The sequence below is a fragment of the Pantherophis guttatus genome, chromosome 2, assembly GCF_059756535.1.
Source record: "Pantherophis guttatus breed Tessera chromosome 2, ASM5975653v1, whole genome shotgun sequence".
Taxonomy (NCBI): Eukaryota; Metazoa; Chordata; class Lepidosauria; order Squamata; family Colubridae; genus Pantherophis; species Pantherophis guttatus.
Genome location: NC_142064.1, coordinates 101,522,867 through 101,538,484, shown reverse-complemented (window position 1 = coordinate 101,538,484; position 15,618 = coordinate 101,522,867). Strand labels below are relative to the sequence as shown.

The window sequence follows — 15,618 nt, the reverse complement described above, 5'->3', positions numbered from 1 at the left end:
GGAAAACAAGTGTGGTGGATGACCGAAGAATTCTTTCCCTGGTGAAGAAAACACCCTTCACAACAGTTGGCCAGATCAAGAGGACTCTCCAGGAGGTAGGTGTATATGTGTCAAAGTCAACAATCAAGAGAAGACTTTACCAGAGTGAATACAGAGGGTTCACCACAAGATGTAAACCATTGGTGAGCCTCAAAAACAGGAAGGCCAGATTAGAGTTTGCCAAACAACATCTAACAAAGCCTTCACAGTTCTGGAACAAGATCCTATGGACAGATGAGACCAAGATCAACTTGTACCAGAGTGAAGAGAAGAGTATGGAGAAGGAAAGGAATTGCTCATGATCCTAAGCATACCACCTCATCAGTGAAGCATGGTGGTGGTAGTGTCATGGCATGGGCATGTATGGCTGCCAATGGAATTGGTTCTCTTGTATTTATTGATGATGTGACTGCTGACAAAAGCAGCAGGATGAATTCTGAAGTGTTTCGGGCAATATTATCTGCCCACATTCAGCCAAATGCTGCAGAACTCATTGGACGGCGCTTCACAGTGCAGATGGACAATGACCCAAAGCATACTGCAAAAGCAACCAAAGAGTTTTTGAAGGGATAGAAGTGGAATGTTATGCAATGGCCAAGTCAATCACCTGACCTGAATCCCATTGAGCATGCATTTCACTTGCTGAAGACAAAACTGAAGGGAAAATGCCCCAAGAACAAGCAGGAACTGAAGACAGTTGTAGTAGAGGCCTGGCAGAGCATCACCAAGGATGAAACCCAGCGTCTGGTGATGTCTATGCGTTCCAGACTTCAGGCTGTGATTGACTGCAAAGGATTTGCAACCAAGTATTAAGAAGGGAAAGTTTGATTTATGATTATTATTCTGTCCCATTACTTTTGGTCCCTTAACAAGTGGGAGGCACATATGCAAACTGCTGTAAGTCCTACACCGTTCACCTGAGTTGGATGTACATACCCTCAAATTAAAGCTGACAGTCTGCCGTTAACACACATTGTGTTTGTTTCATTCCAACTCCATTGTGGTGGTGTATAGAGCCAAAGATGTTAGAATTATGTCGATGTCCCAATATTTCTGGACCTGACTGTATACATGCTATATACACAGTTGATTTTTATGTATATGTATATATACATATACATGCTATATACACAGTTGATTTTTAACTGTGTGAGTTGATAGATTATTAATTTGTAAATTGGGAAATTTGAAAAGTTTGAAATAAATCTCTTTTGTTTTTAGGTAATATCCATAGACATCAGCAGACATTAGAATTGGAAAATGTACTCAGCAGCTTTACCTTCAAGCACTGGTTGCCATTCAGCTTCTCATATCATACTAGTTGGGCATACTGGATTCATACAGTATTCCCATGGCATACTGGATGAGGTGGCTTTGTTGGTTCCACAATGTTGCAGGACTTCCAGCATGGCTCCTGCTCCAGAGAAAACATTGCAGACACAATTTCATTGCATTTCCTCTGAAGCTTCAAGGCAGGTAATTTCCCATTAGTAGCACTTCACATCTCATCCTGCCTATTCCTTCCTGGGATTCCTCTGCATCATCACCTGTCTTCTAATCCATAGTTGTTCCAAGGGCTGATTTTGCCATTCTTTCTCCGATTGGTTAGTTGTGTTTAAAAAAACCTTGCCCTGAAAACTTAAAGAAGAACAAGGAAGGGACCAGATGTGGTGCTTTTAATAGTTAGCCATCTAGAGAGAGAATTGGCCAATGCGTGAGAAGATGAGAGCGTTGTATGAGGAAATAGATGATCTTCAAGATGCTTAACAATTTTTATATTCTATGATTTGTTGAACACTGCAAAAATGTTGCCATGCAGTGCCCCAATTTCCCCCTTTGAAGGATGAAAGAGAAAAATGTGAAACATATTAAAATAAAAAGGCACCAAATTAATTAATTGGCACATAAATTTTCATAGGCAAGAGTTTATTTTTACTGATTGATGAAGTATCCAATGAAGTCAGCAGACCTGATGTATGCAAAAGCTAAGTGTGGAGATAATAACTGCGTCTGAATACTGCTTATGTCATGGGATCACTGATATGTGAAGCTAGTTTTGAGCTGGTGCACAATTCTCTAATGGAAACGCTTATATATTTCCCAGAATTCCTAGAAAAATAACCAAATACCTTGTCCCACAGAATTATAGCATCCTGGATATTTGATAGCTAACAGAAAAATATATGTACATATATCTTCATGATTAAAACGGAAAGGCTGGCAATTCCACATAACAACCACTAGACTAACATCGATCCCTGTTGATGAATGTATATCCCTTGTGCTCTGAAGTAGGAATTGGGTTGGCTTTACCACTTCACTGGTTAAAGAGTTGCCTGTGAGGAGTCCAAAGGACTGTAATAAGCAGCTAAGAAACAATGCTTCTACCTAGATATTCTATTACCTAGGTTCTCTCTCTCCCTAAACAGAGAACTAATGGGGCTGCAGTAAATGTGTATTCTGCTCCAGGGAGCCTGAGCAAAGTAAAAGTGATCCTTAGGTTTAGCCCCTCTGATTAATGTGAATTGCCTTACATTTACCAATAAAAAGTTTAACTGCTTCTGGAGGTTCATGATCACCAGTTCTCCTCTCTTCTATCATCTGAGCTGTTTTGGCTCTGGCAGCTTTCATTGCAGGAATGGAGAGGGAGTTACCGATGTGTGTTTAAGTATGAAAATAGCTATAAGGATTATAAAACAAAAACTATTAGGACTTTATTCTACTATATTTGTTACAGAGATGGGAGGTTGCACGTGCTTCCCTTTGGTACAAAGTGACTTTTCTCAATTCCATTACAACATTCCTTACCTGTATGACCACGTGTATATCAGATATAGCCCTTTCACAACACTATAAGCTTAATAGGACCCCTGCCTAAATGTATAAACAGGATCCAACTTCTCCCCTCCCCCACTCTGGTCACTCTTAACATAATTTAAATATTTAAAAATAATTTAAATGTTAAATATATTAAATACTACACATAGAATAGCCCAAAGCATACATTCTGGTAGAGAGAAATTCCCTGAGGATGGGCTCCAGCACAAATCCGAAAGTTTGGGCAGAAAACCTCTGGTCCCAGTGACCAACCCAGACTGGACCCTGAAAAATTATCCTGAGACACATATATTTGCCTTCAATGTATGTACAGTATAAATTGTATAAATTGTGTTTGCAACATTTGTCAAAATTATGTTAGCTATGGGAGAATGGCAAGAGCAGGGTGAGGTGGGATTGGTAGTGGTGGTAGGGACAATGTATTTTTGTTGCCAAAAATGCTAGCAGCATGATCTCAGGCCAGATATTGCCCCAGTGGTACTGACATTATCCAGCCTTCAGATCTCTATTCATTTTAAATCTGCTATCCTATTTACATATTTTGAGGGGATAAATGGAACATGCTATTAACAGTAATTTTAATGTCTATGTGCTATATTAAATTTAATAATCCAATGTGTTCTTTTTAAAATATATCACCAGTGTATCTGGTATAGTGTAAATTTCTAGAATAAGAAAAAATGGTAGATAGCAGGATAAAAACAAGTTCCTTTTAGTCAGGGAATAAATGGATATAATGAGCAAAGATGCTATCCGTTTAACAATGTTATCCATTTTCTTTATTTAATAGCACCGAAATGCATAGCAACACTAGAGATTTTTGTATCTATCTTTCCATGCATGTTAAATATCAACAGGGTAAGGGACATTTTGAAAGATAACATAAAACACTGGGGGTCAATAAGGAAACCTCTGTTACATTTAAAATAAGCCATTGTATGTACATTTCAATAGTTTCTTGGAATACTTGTATGGACATTTATACAAGATAATAAGAATATCTGACAAGAAGTGTCTACAAAATAGTATGCTTAAAATGCTGTTGTGGGATGTGTCTTGTGTACATAGAAATAATCATGAACAATTTTTATTAGTCACTTGCAATAAAGTTTTAAAACTGAAGTGGACCAATTTTTTTTTCATGACTAGACCAAGAAAAGTAGAATGAGTATCCAAGAAAGGTTCCTATGGATGTCTATGACTGAATATTATTTTAGATTCATACTGTATTTGCATATACAATAATCATTACATATAGAGTGATGCTTGTGTACTTTCTCCATATCCCTGTGCTATCAAACTGTCAGAAACAATCGTGGAAAGGTGAAATCTGTCTTCAGGCCTTAGAGTAGTCAGACAATAAGGTGTGACTTCACATGTTCCTACTGTATAGGAGTCTATGAAAGATTATGGGATGTGCAGAGTCTGCATCATTTGAAGGAGGAATGGAGATTCCTGGCAGGCTTTGCTAGAGTATTATGGGATAGGCTATTGGCCCTATGCCCCCAGTGGTTATTATGGTCTGTGTGTTCAGTAGGGGGATGGGATACATTTATAACACATTTGCCAAGTGGTTTGGGGGTTGCTGTCTGTAGGAAGGTGCTGGTCCAGAGGGGTCCCTGGGTGCCTTAGACTCTGGAGCAGGGTCTTCTTTTCCTGCTGCTTTTACTTGTCGAGGGAAGAACAGTGTGACAGTGATTATTATGGGCTGCAGGAAAGGAGTGAGATGCAGTAAGTGCGAGCATTGGAGGCTGTGGCTAAGAGTTGCTGGTAGTATTATGGGATGTCTCACTGGCCAGAGACTATTATGGGATGCCTGGCTAAGGGGGAGGAGAGAGAGGTGAAAATGGTTGATATTATGGGATGTCCTGGGTGTGCCTATTATGGGATGCCATGGGGGCTCCCTGAATATTTCAGTGAGGCAGGGCTGGATGCAAAAGGGAGGGCTTGTTCTGGGATACCAGACTTGGCAGCCAGCATGCACTTATTATGGGATATGCCAGGGAAGAAGTGAGTGGGGAGAGATTACTGTGGGTGGGTTGGAAGAGCCAGGCAAGGGGATGAGGGTAGGTAGTGGTGAATATTATGGGATGTTCAGGGCAGTGAGACGGTGCCTGTGGGAGGAGGGGGGGGGAGAAAGAAGAGAATGTGACTATTATGGGATGCCTCCATGGGGGGAAGGGTGACTATTGTGGTGTGTATGAGTAAGGGCGAGTATTATGGGATGTTTCCGCATGGGGGGAGCGTGTATTACTGGACGGTCCCCCCGCAGGGACTATTATGGGATGTTTTGGAAAGGGGAGGGGAGTGGTTATTATGGGATGCAGAGCGGGTACTTTGGTGGGCAGAGAAGTATTATGGGATGCCTCAGTTGAGGGGGGGTTACTGAGGTGACGGAGGTGGGACCCGTCTCCAAGGCACCAGGGGCATATTATGGGATGGAGGCGGGAGTGCGTGGGGGGGGAAACAGGGGGAGGAGCTTGGCTGGGGCTTTTTTTTTCCCCTTTAAGAGGCGGCGCTGGAGCCGGAGCCATTTTCCCTTCAGCGGCGTCGAGAAATAAGAAGCCGGGGCGCCCGGAGTCGGGTGAGGGCGGGATGGAAGGAGAGGCCGGGGCGGGCGGGCGGACGGACGGACGGACACCGGAGAGACGGGGGGGCGGACGAGCGGCAGGCCCCCCGAGGCTGGTCTGCCGCGCTTCCCCCGGGAGACCGCCGCCCGGCGCGCCCGAGGGAGGCGGGGTGCCTCGCCTCGGCTGCCCGCCCCTCCGCGAGCCCCCCTCGTGACCCCGAACGAGCCTGGGGGCGAGGGGGGCCCCCGCGCTGTCTACAGCAAGACCCCCGGCCGGCGCACGTGTCCGGGGAGGGCTTTGGGGTTCCGCTGTTCCCCAGCCGCGCTTCTCCCTCCGCGTCCCGAGCCGGGAAAGCGGCCTTTCCTCGCCATCTCTCAGACCCGGCCTTGATTCCCGTCCCCGCCTCCCTCCCTCCGTCTCTCCCCCCCCTCCTTCTCTCCCCCCCCCCGCTTACCCTGCTTGATTTCTGCCTTCGTGCCCACCCCCATTTCCCAGGGGGAAGCAAGTTTGCCTTGCTTTCCTTTGAGCTGACTGTGCCTTTTGTTTGCTATTTTCCTTAAAACGATTCCTTGGTATATTTTCCCTGCAGCTGGACTACTGGTCACCACCGAAATGTAAATCTTAGGGAGGTCTTTTATTTTTTTTTAAGTAAGCAAAAGAAGGAAGCCCTGAGATAGTTTTATCTTTTAGAAAGTATAGCCAGGTTATTCCAGACATTCGCCTTCCTGCCCACAGGCTCCATCCGAAAAGAACTGGAAAACCCAAAGTCGAAGTTCCTGTCAATCTACTTAGAATGAAATAACTGCCTTGAATTAATTTAGCATTGCCCTCAGGACCACTTTGGATTGGTGCTTGGGCCAAGTTGTTGACTTCTTTGGCTCTCCCTGGTGCTGCCTTTTTCTTGATATTCTATGGAGTCAATTTGGGCCGTCTGACAACTTAGTATAAAAGATGTTGGGACTTTAAGTCTTATTGCTTGCTCTTCTTTCTTCATGTAGCACGTTACTGCCATTATTAATACGAAAGTGCCAAGATAGCACAAGCTGCTTGAATCCCAGAAGCCCTCTTAATCAGAGGGCATGGCGTCGGGCATAGGATCCCCATCGCCCTGCTCTGCTGGCAGTGATGAGGAGGAGATGGAGATCCTGTTGAACAACAGTATTCATCAACATCAAGGTACACAGGAATGCTGTGATAGAAGGGGTTTTTTTTAAGGCAAGGAATAAAACAATATGTCTGTTGACTGTCTGAATCAGAACTAGCTACAGAGTCATCTGTTTTATATGGGACCAGAAACACCACAACACTCCAAATTTATTATAGGGCTGACATGGAAATAATAAGTTACCCTTCATCTAATATTTGACGATAACTTTATGATTAAAAACACTATGTAGTATCAGCAATTAAACAGAACATAGAAGGTTTTCCCCACAGTATAAAAATGACATCAAACTTGTATTTGGATTGCAGATGAAACTGTGGTTACAGCTACTGCTAATATTTGGTATGCCGTCCTTCTGTATTCATTGCTTCCTGCAGAAGTTGTGTTCTGCTGTGTTTGGGAAGAACATTTTGTAAATCTCGGATATTTTGCATTAGTAATTTGTCACTTTTTTAATGTATGTGAAAATGGGAAAATTGTCACGGAAGGTTTTGTTTATTAGTCCATACGTGTATTACAGAAAGTGTCTCTCAGGCATCTGTTTTCTAAAATCTATATGGTTTATTTTATTTGTTGATGTGCTGAGGGTACCTTGCATGGATATTAAAGGAGGTGAGACTGGAAGGTATGAATAATGATTCCTATCAAAAGAAAACATTTCTCCCTCAAAGAGTGAATCTAAGTGACAAGTGCATGTCTTTCTTTCTATTGCCCGCTTGAAAGTTCAGTATTTCTGTATCCAAAGTGATCTAAGCTTTGGGTAATTGTATGACCCACTTTTGTTCCCAGCCACACCTAGTGTAGCTTACTTTACAACTGCTCACCTTAGTCCTTTGGATTGAATACTGCCAGCATGATGCAGTGAAAGTCATGAGCAATAGGTTTTGGTCATGTTTTAATTGTTTTCAGAAAACTTTTGTGTTTGAGATCTGCAGCAACCATCTTTTTTTTTTAAGGGTCATTGCTTTTGAAGTGCCTATAGTAGTTGGACCAATTGGATATTACCTCATTTTTTTTACATTAAGAGAGCCAAGCTCTTCTTTTCACTCTTCCAAAATTCAAGACGGAAGTGGATAATTAATGTTATTTCATATTAATCAGCTGAAAAGTAAGATAGCTATCTCAGTGGGTGTTACTTTGCCTAGGAAAAGGAGTGGAAAGATCACTTGGTCCAGAATACTTGGGTTTAGTTTAAGTTAAGAAATGTTTGTAGTAAGAAAGATTGGGAAGAAGGGATGTAATAAAAAATATTTCTGGCAGAAGATGTATTTTCTGGTTTGGGAATACGGGACTCCACCCAGAAGTTTCCCTCTGCTTCTTGTCCTTCGGTTGCAGCAACTGCTTTGACCTGTGGCTTCCCTCATCCTGCCCGGTGCCTGTGGTTAGGAGGCCATTTTCCTTGGAGGGAGAACTAGTGACTCTAGCTGCGTGTAATGGGCGGGGGTGGCTGATGAAGGGGGAGGGGAAGAAGAATGACTGGGTTACTGTGGATCCTGTCACAAAGGAAGCTGGTTACTGACCGTGCCTCTATGTGGTTTGGGGAGTGGGAGATTGGAAGAACGGGTGGGATTATGGTGTTTTGGAATGAGGAATGATGTGTTAAATTTGTGTTTGAAAAAGAGAGTAAGGGAGAAGAAATGAGTTATAGCTTGCATTTACATTGAGAAGATGTGACTGAACTGGAAAAGTGCCGGTATCCGAATAAACACCTAATGATTGAAATGGAGGTTGTGTTTCTTCTTTTCTGACACTTGCTGAACTTGGATACCTGAACAGTAAGTGCTAGGTAGGGTGGGGGAGTTCGCGCAGTTTCCTATCAAGTTTGCTGTGAGGGTAAAGGTTTCAAAGAAGAGGCAAGAAGGATAATTTGGTAGCTGCTTCATATGATGTTTGTTTGTTTGTTTATGAAGGACTGTTGCTATTTTCTATGCTGTTTTGATACTTACGTAAAAAATGGATGCAGAAAGCCAATTGACTGTATTGCAGGGGTTAATTCCCTAGAGTAAAGAGTATTCCTTTAATCTTTTTTTATTTGGGATTTGAATACAGATTTATAGGGAAGTTAATATTTCTGGTTACATCAGTTTGGCTTAGAAAAAATGAGTACTGTATAGAAATTGCTTCTTTTAATGAAAGCTTCGTATGTGTAATTTTTAACAGGTGATTGCATCTGCCCATTTTTAAAAAAAACTTTCATTGCCTATGTGAATGATTACATTAGTCTACAGTTCTTTGAATGTTACATTTCATTTATGAAATATATTACTAGTACAGGTAGTCCTTGATTTATGACTACAATTAAGCCCAAAATTTCCATTACTAATTAAGTTGCTAAGTGAATGTGCCCCATTTTTTGATCTTTTTTGCCACAGTTGTTAAATGAATCACTGCAGTTGTTAAGTAAATCATGGAGTCATTAAGCGAATTTGGCTTCCCCCATTTACTTTGCTTGTCAGAAGTCAGCTAGAAAGTTACAATTGGTGATCGTATGACCATAGGACAGTGCAACTGCCATAAATACATACCAGTTGCTAAGAATTCAACTTTTGATCACATGACCATGGGGATGCTACAACCATTGTAACTGTTGAAACTTGTCATAAGTCATTTTTTTCAGTGCCATTATCACTTCTAACAGTCACTAAACAAATGGTTGTAAGTTGAGGACTACCTATATTTCATGGTGGGGAGAAACTCAAACTAGAAAGAGTTTAGAATAGACCAGAATTTAAAGATTAGAGAAGTTACTGCGTACATTGTGGTTTGAAAAAATGGTCAGGCAGCTTCAGGTAAGTATAGGTAGCAGGATGTAATTAGGAGCAGAGTATGATGTCACATTTGAGTTTTAGAAACTCTCTTGCTGGTTTTATTACTTAACTCAGAGCCTGAAGAAGAGCCAGAGGAAGAACTGTTATCTGAGGCAGAGTTGCCAAAAATCAAGAAAAAGAAGAAGCCCAAGAAGCTGAAAGAACCTAAGATACCCAAGCTCAGTAAGCGTCAGAAAAAAGAGGTAAGAAAATAGAAAGTCTTTGCATGTATGGTGATTGTAAGGGATTGAACATTTTTAAAATTAGATTATAGAATAAAATACAAAAATACAAAAGCAAATAGGAAAATGCAGGGGGGGAGGGAAGTAAGGGATTGACGAGAGAAAAGTTTTTTTTCTGAATAGATGGGACTTCATGTTGATGGTAGAAAGTCTGGTGTTCTTTTTAAAAGAACAAGGGTTTAATGCTCACTTTATCTTAATGTTTTCATCTGCCTCCATTCCAGCTTGGAGATAGCTCTGGTGAAGGAAATGAATTTGTAGAGGAAGAAGAGGAGGTGCTGTTACGCTCAGATAGTGAGGGAAGTGACTATACTCCTGGCAAAAAGAAAAAGAAAAAACTTGGGCCTAAAAAAGAGAAAAAGAACAAAACCAAGCGCAAGGAGGAGGAAGAGGAAGAAGATGAAGATGATGATTCCAAGGTGAATCTGAAACATTCTGCTAAAGTTATTTGTTTAGTTTAGTTTGAGAATATACTGGCATGGACTAACAATAATTACAGTTAAAAGATTATTGTTCTACTTCCTGAACTTTGTAGACTTGGTGCCTGTCTTGTATTTTTCCTTTGCTCGGTTTCTAACTCTCTCATGTAGTACTTCTTTGGTAAAATGCTTTTTTTGGTACTGAAAAAGAGACTTTATCTCTGATAATACTAACTTTTGTATCCTTCTTTTATTAGGAACCTAAGTCCTCTGCCCAGCTTTTAGAAGACTGGGGCATGGAAGATATTGATCACGTTTTCACAGAAGAAGATTATCGCACTCTAACAAATTACAAGGCTTTCAGCCAGTTTGTCAGGTATGAGACTGTTTTGTCCCTTATGTCTCAGTAATACTGCATTAAATTATGCATAACTAAATAGTTTTAATAAAGCATGAACTGTGAACTGGAAATCTAAATAGTTGTTAAACTGCTTTTTAAAAAGGCCAGCTACTTTTTCCATGCCTCTGTACCTCATTTGCAAAGTATCTTAAATTAATAATACTGTTGAGCTGTAATAAGCAATATTGGTAACTTATGTACCGTTATATTTTCCATACATTATTGCAATATCTTATACCTGAGGATTTAATTTTAAAGATGTTGAGGACCCTACAAATTGGTTCAATATTGCCTATAAGAGAAAGAAAATAGTGCTAGAAACGTTTTTCTGTTTTGATTGTGTTAGTATCTCATATTTTGGGGAGAAATTAGCCACTACACAAAATTGTCTTGTTTACTGGGAATGATGTGATTATTGAAGTTGAATAGAACTTAAATCCCACTTAGTCCAGCGTGACCTACTAGTGCTCTTTTTTCTCTTCTCCTTCCCATAGGCCACTTATTGCTGCAAAGAATCCTAAAATTGCTGTCTCAAAAATGATGATGGTTCTGGGGGCCAAATGGAGAGAGTTCAGCACAAATAATCCCTTCAAAGGGAGTTCTGGAGCATCAGTGGCAGCGGCTGCTGCTGCTGCTGTAGCTGTAGTGGAGAGCATGGTAACTAATGTGGATGCTGTTCTTCCTCAGCCCCCTGTTGAAGTGCCACTTCGAAAGGCCAAGACCAAAGAAGGAAAAGGTGGGAAAATGTAGCTATAGAGGTCCTTTTTTAATAATGTATCTGGCAACCCAAATTTCCTTAAATATCATTAGTATACTGAATATAGTTGAGTTCTAGGTGCTATTTAACTGGGTGGTGATATCTTCTAGGCCCTAATGCACGGAAAAAACCCAAGGCTAGTCCTCGTGTCCCTGACATCAAAAAACCCAAAACCAAGAAGGTGGCACCTTTAAAAATCAAACTCGGAGGATTTGGCTCCAAGCGTAAAAGATCATCTGTGAGTTTTTTACTTTTTTTTTCTGGTACTTGGGTGTAGAAAGTAGAATCTATTACTTCAGGCAGTAGCTTCTTTCAGTATTCATGAGATTGGGAAGAGGTGGCTATTGTTACATCTGCCTATCTAATGTATTCATTCTTCTTCAGAGTGAGGAAGATGACTTGGACGTTGAATCAGACTTTGATGATGCAAGTATCAATAGCTATTCTGTGTCAGATGGCTCTACCAGTCGCAGCAGCCGCAGCCGTAAAAAATTAAAAGCTGGAAAGAGGAAAAAGAAAGGTACCGAACTCTGATTAAAATGAGCTCCAAGGAGTACAGGATTCAGAATAGGATGGGCCTATGTGTTTGAGATTGGAACTTGCCTCAAATCCATAAGGGGGAATTTGCTACTGTCGGTCTAGAGAAAAAAACTGAAAGATTCTGGAATGAAGTCCTATTGAGAATATAACAAAGAAAATCTTAATTGTTGGTTGTGTCCTCTTAGTGGACACCTGTTTCATTGTATACCTGTTTCATTGTTGCAGTCCTTGGAAATCACTGGTGGGATTCAAACTGCCATCTCTGCAGCTGTTAGTTATCTGAAATTTCAATTGTAAATCTTTTATCTAGCTAATTCTCTACGATATATGTCTGAAATGCATTTATTTTGCTTAAAGAACCTAACTAATTGATCGCTTTTGAATGCTTTGAACACTGTTGCCTCCATTAGGAGAAGAAGATGCAACTGCAACAGTGGATGGCTATGAGACAGATCATCAGGACTACTGTGAGGTCTGCCAGCAGGGGGGAGAGATCATCCTATGTGATACTTGTCCTCGTGCCTATCACATGGTTTGTCTGGATCCAGATATGGAGAAAGCACCAGAGGGCAAGTGGAGCTGCCCCCATTGTGTGAGTTTGGGTTGTAGAAGACTGGGAAAGAGATGAATGCTTGCTAGAACCTACAGCACTTGGCGCTAACGGTTTGTCTCTCCTTTAGGAAAAAGAAGGTATCCAATGGGAGGCCAAAGAAGATAACTCTGAGGGTGAGGAAACTATGGAAGATGTTGTGGGGGATGCAGAGGAAGAAGATGATCACCACATGGAGTTCTGTCGTGTCTGCAAAGATGGTGGAGAACTTCTCTGCTGTGACGCTTGCCCTTCATCTTATCACATACACTGTTTGAATCCCCCTTTGCCAGAAATCCCCAATGGAGAGTGGCTTTGTCCACGCTGTACTGTGAGTTCTTGCAATAATTTGTAACTAGTGTAAAACTTAGTGTACTGTTTATTATGGGAATGGTGACTTTATGAGGTAAAAGATGTCATACTGAATTTATATTCCTAAAGAGAAGTATGTGAGCGTGGTTTTGAATAATTTGTTGTAGATCTTATATATTTTATTTAAAAAATGAGCTATGAATATCTTTGTGAACAAATAGATAATTAAATAGGAAATACTGTTCTACCTTGGATAGCAGCTACTAGATCATGGAATGGAAGGAGCTGTAATAAAAATAAGTAGACGTGAGGCCAGACTTTTCAAGATATCAGCAGAAAATCTTAGTCTATTTGCTAATGGAATTTTATCAAATCAAGAAATCTTAATGAGGAATTTGGTTCCTTACAGAAATATCTGAACCATACAGTATTAGAACAGAATGTATACTGGCACTTAATCCACTACCATAAAAAAAAAATTCACATGTACTCAAACATTTTCTGCTTGTTCATATGAACCACTCTTGTATTAACTAAAATGGTTCTCTAGTTATAAGCTATCCTGATTTTTCTCCACTTGCTAATTTCTAATGGTTCAAATACTGGAATGCTGCTTTTATGCTGAACGAGACAAGTTGTTATGAAGTGTCCATCTTGAAACTGGTTAAAAGGATCTATAAGCCATGCTACAATACCTACATATTAGACAGTGGTTCTGCTGTTCTGGTTATTGAAGATACCTAATATATTAAGTATAATTCTGTGGTTCTCATTGTAGTCTATTTTTGATTATTAATCCTAAAAAGGAACATGGAATGTTCTCCATAGTTTAAAACTTTCTGGGATAGAATATAGATGTGTGGATCTTGTCTTTCTAATAGTGATATAATGAAAGTATTGGGAAGCTTTAGTAAATGCTAGAGGACCCAGAGCAAACATTTTTTAATGCCTTTACACACCTTTAGTGCCCACCTCTGAAAGGCAAAGTGCAGAAAATCTTGACATGGAAGTGGGGACAGCCTCCATTACCAACTCCAGTGCCACGGCCTGCTGATGCAGATCCAAATGCACCTTCTCCTAAACCTCTGGAGGGAAGACCTGAGAGACAGTTCTTTGTCAAGTGGCAAGGGATGTCCTACTGGCATTGTTCCTGGGTTTCCGAACTGCAGGTAAGTTAAAACTGATTTTTCCACTGATCAGGGAAGGGAAGCTGGCCGACCATGTTCAAATGATGTGTAATCTGCTTGTATCCCAGCTGGAACTGCATTGCCAAGTAATGTTCCGCAATTATCAACGTAAAAATGACATGGATGAGCCACCTTCAGGAGACTTTGGGGGAGAAGAAGAGAAGAGTCGCAAACGAAAGAACAAGGATCCCAAGTTTGCAGAGATGGAGGAACGGTTTTATCGATATGGGATTAAACCAGAATGGATGATGGTCCATCGAATTCTCAATCATAGGTTAGGCAAATAAGGAATTATTATTTGGAAAACAAACCTGTACACGATTATTCTGAAAGTAGCAAAAGGTGAACATGCTTATTTGGCAGCCATTACTGCTGATATTTTGATTCTTTTAGTAGGAAATCAATCTACTTTTGCACAACTGTCAAATTGTGTTCCTATCTTAAGAATATGCACTTGGGATAAACTATTAGTGGATGCCTGTTGTTTTTCCATTCTTTAATTAGTGGATTTCCAGGAAGGGGGAAAAAGATGAAGCTTAACCTGCTGCTTCTATGGACTAGGTTTATTTAGAAGGTTATGTTGATTGTCCTTTTTCTTCCAGTGTGGATAAGAAGGGGAATGTTCATTATCTTATTAAATGGAGAGATCTACCATATGACCAAGCTTCTTGGGAAAATGAAGAGGCAGAGGTACAGGATTATGATATCTACAAACAGTCATACTGGAACCACAGGTAAGAATATGAACATAATTGAATAGTAAATTTATACTGGGAATAAGTATAAGGGAAAAAAGGGAAGAATTATTCCTATTAGATTGATATCATTAAGGAAACTATCTGGAATTTATCTAGCCTACTTTCTGAATGTATTGGAAAACCTGTTATGTTTATTCTCCGTATATTTGCCATAGCTCAATTTGTGTGGGTCTCTTCCTAAACAGGGAATTGATGAGAGGTGAAGAAGGAAGACCAGGAAAAAAAATAAAGAAAGTGAAATTACGAAAATTAGAGAGACCACCAGAAACACCCACAGTGGATGTAAGTTAATGGATTGATGCAGCCTCATGGCCATACAGTCTCCATATTCAGTTTGGGGGATAATATTTTTAGTGGGGTTTTGTTATTTTTTTTAGAGAAAAACAAATTACTTTACCATCATAAAGATTCTTTTTATAATTTCTGTGTTTTATGTGGCAATTTAGTACTATCAGAAGTACATTAAGCTAAGCAAAGCAGAATATTATCTCTGATATCAGCCTCCAAGCGGCAACCTCTTTTTCAAGATTACTTGACTGTCATCTGCAGCTGAAGTACGATATTGGGAAATGGCTTTTCTTGGGTTTAAGGAGTTGCAGACAGATGCAGTGGATGTTTTTCTAAAGTACCTTTATACTTTTGAATCTGAAGCAGAACCCTAATAATACATAGGTTTGCTTTGAAGAGATGCTTCAGTAAAACAACACTAGGCTTTGTTAAAGAATTACCTTTTTTCTGTCCGCCAAAGTTGAAATTTTTCTACCCTCAGCAGTTCTATGAGTATCCACTTTGGACATGGCAAGGCATCAGACTATATAATTATATTGTGTGTTCTATACACAAAGAATCTTGTTAGTTAAGTTCAAGGATGAGCATAATAGGTGATGTCTGTGGATTGATAAGCAAGTGTAAGCACCATTTTATACTGCAGTGGTAAGACCACACTTGGAATACTGTGCCTAGTTTTGGTCACCATGATACAGAAACAGTGCAGA

General features: G+C 40.3%; 1 protein-coding gene across 9 annotated transcripts in view; it reads left to right on the top strand.

Moving 5' to 3' along the window:
* Positions 1-4,430: 4,430 nt before the first annotated feature.
* The window catches only part of CHD4 (chromodomain helicase DNA binding protein 4), a 31,721-nt gene continuing 20,533 nt past the window's right edge, over positions 4,431-15,618 (top strand). For 4 of the 9 annotated variants that reach the window (XM_034410945.3, XM_034410944.3, XM_060690326.2 and 1 more), the window contains exons 1-14: positions 4,786-5,461; positions 6,446-6,623; positions 9,495-9,622; positions 9,886-10,080; positions 10,338-10,456; positions 10,975-11,216; positions 11,348-11,475; positions 11,622-11,757; positions 12,188-12,369; positions 12,458-12,697; positions 13,644-13,847; positions 13,934-14,139; positions 14,468-14,599; positions 14,809-14,905. In XM_034410945.3, the coding sequence (XP_034266836.1) occupies positions 6,527-6,623; positions 9,495-9,622; positions 9,886-10,080; positions 10,338-10,456; positions 10,975-11,216; positions 11,348-11,475; positions 11,622-11,757; positions 12,188-12,369; positions 12,458-12,697; positions 13,644-13,847; positions 13,934-14,139; positions 14,468-14,599; positions 14,809-14,905 (2,106 nt within the window). In that variant the 5' untranslated portion in view covers positions 4,786-5,461; positions 6,446-6,526. Of the gene's footprint in view, positions 4,609-4,785; positions 5,462-6,445; positions 6,624-9,494; positions 9,623-9,885; positions 10,081-10,337; positions 10,457-10,974; positions 11,217-11,347; positions 11,476-11,621; positions 11,758-12,187; positions 12,370-12,457; positions 12,698-13,643; positions 13,848-13,933; positions 14,140-14,467; positions 14,600-14,808; positions 14,906-15,618 lie in introns of those variants that run through there. The other 5 variants (XM_087886484.1, XM_087886481.1, XM_087886480.1 and 2 more) reach the window with 4 other exon arrangements.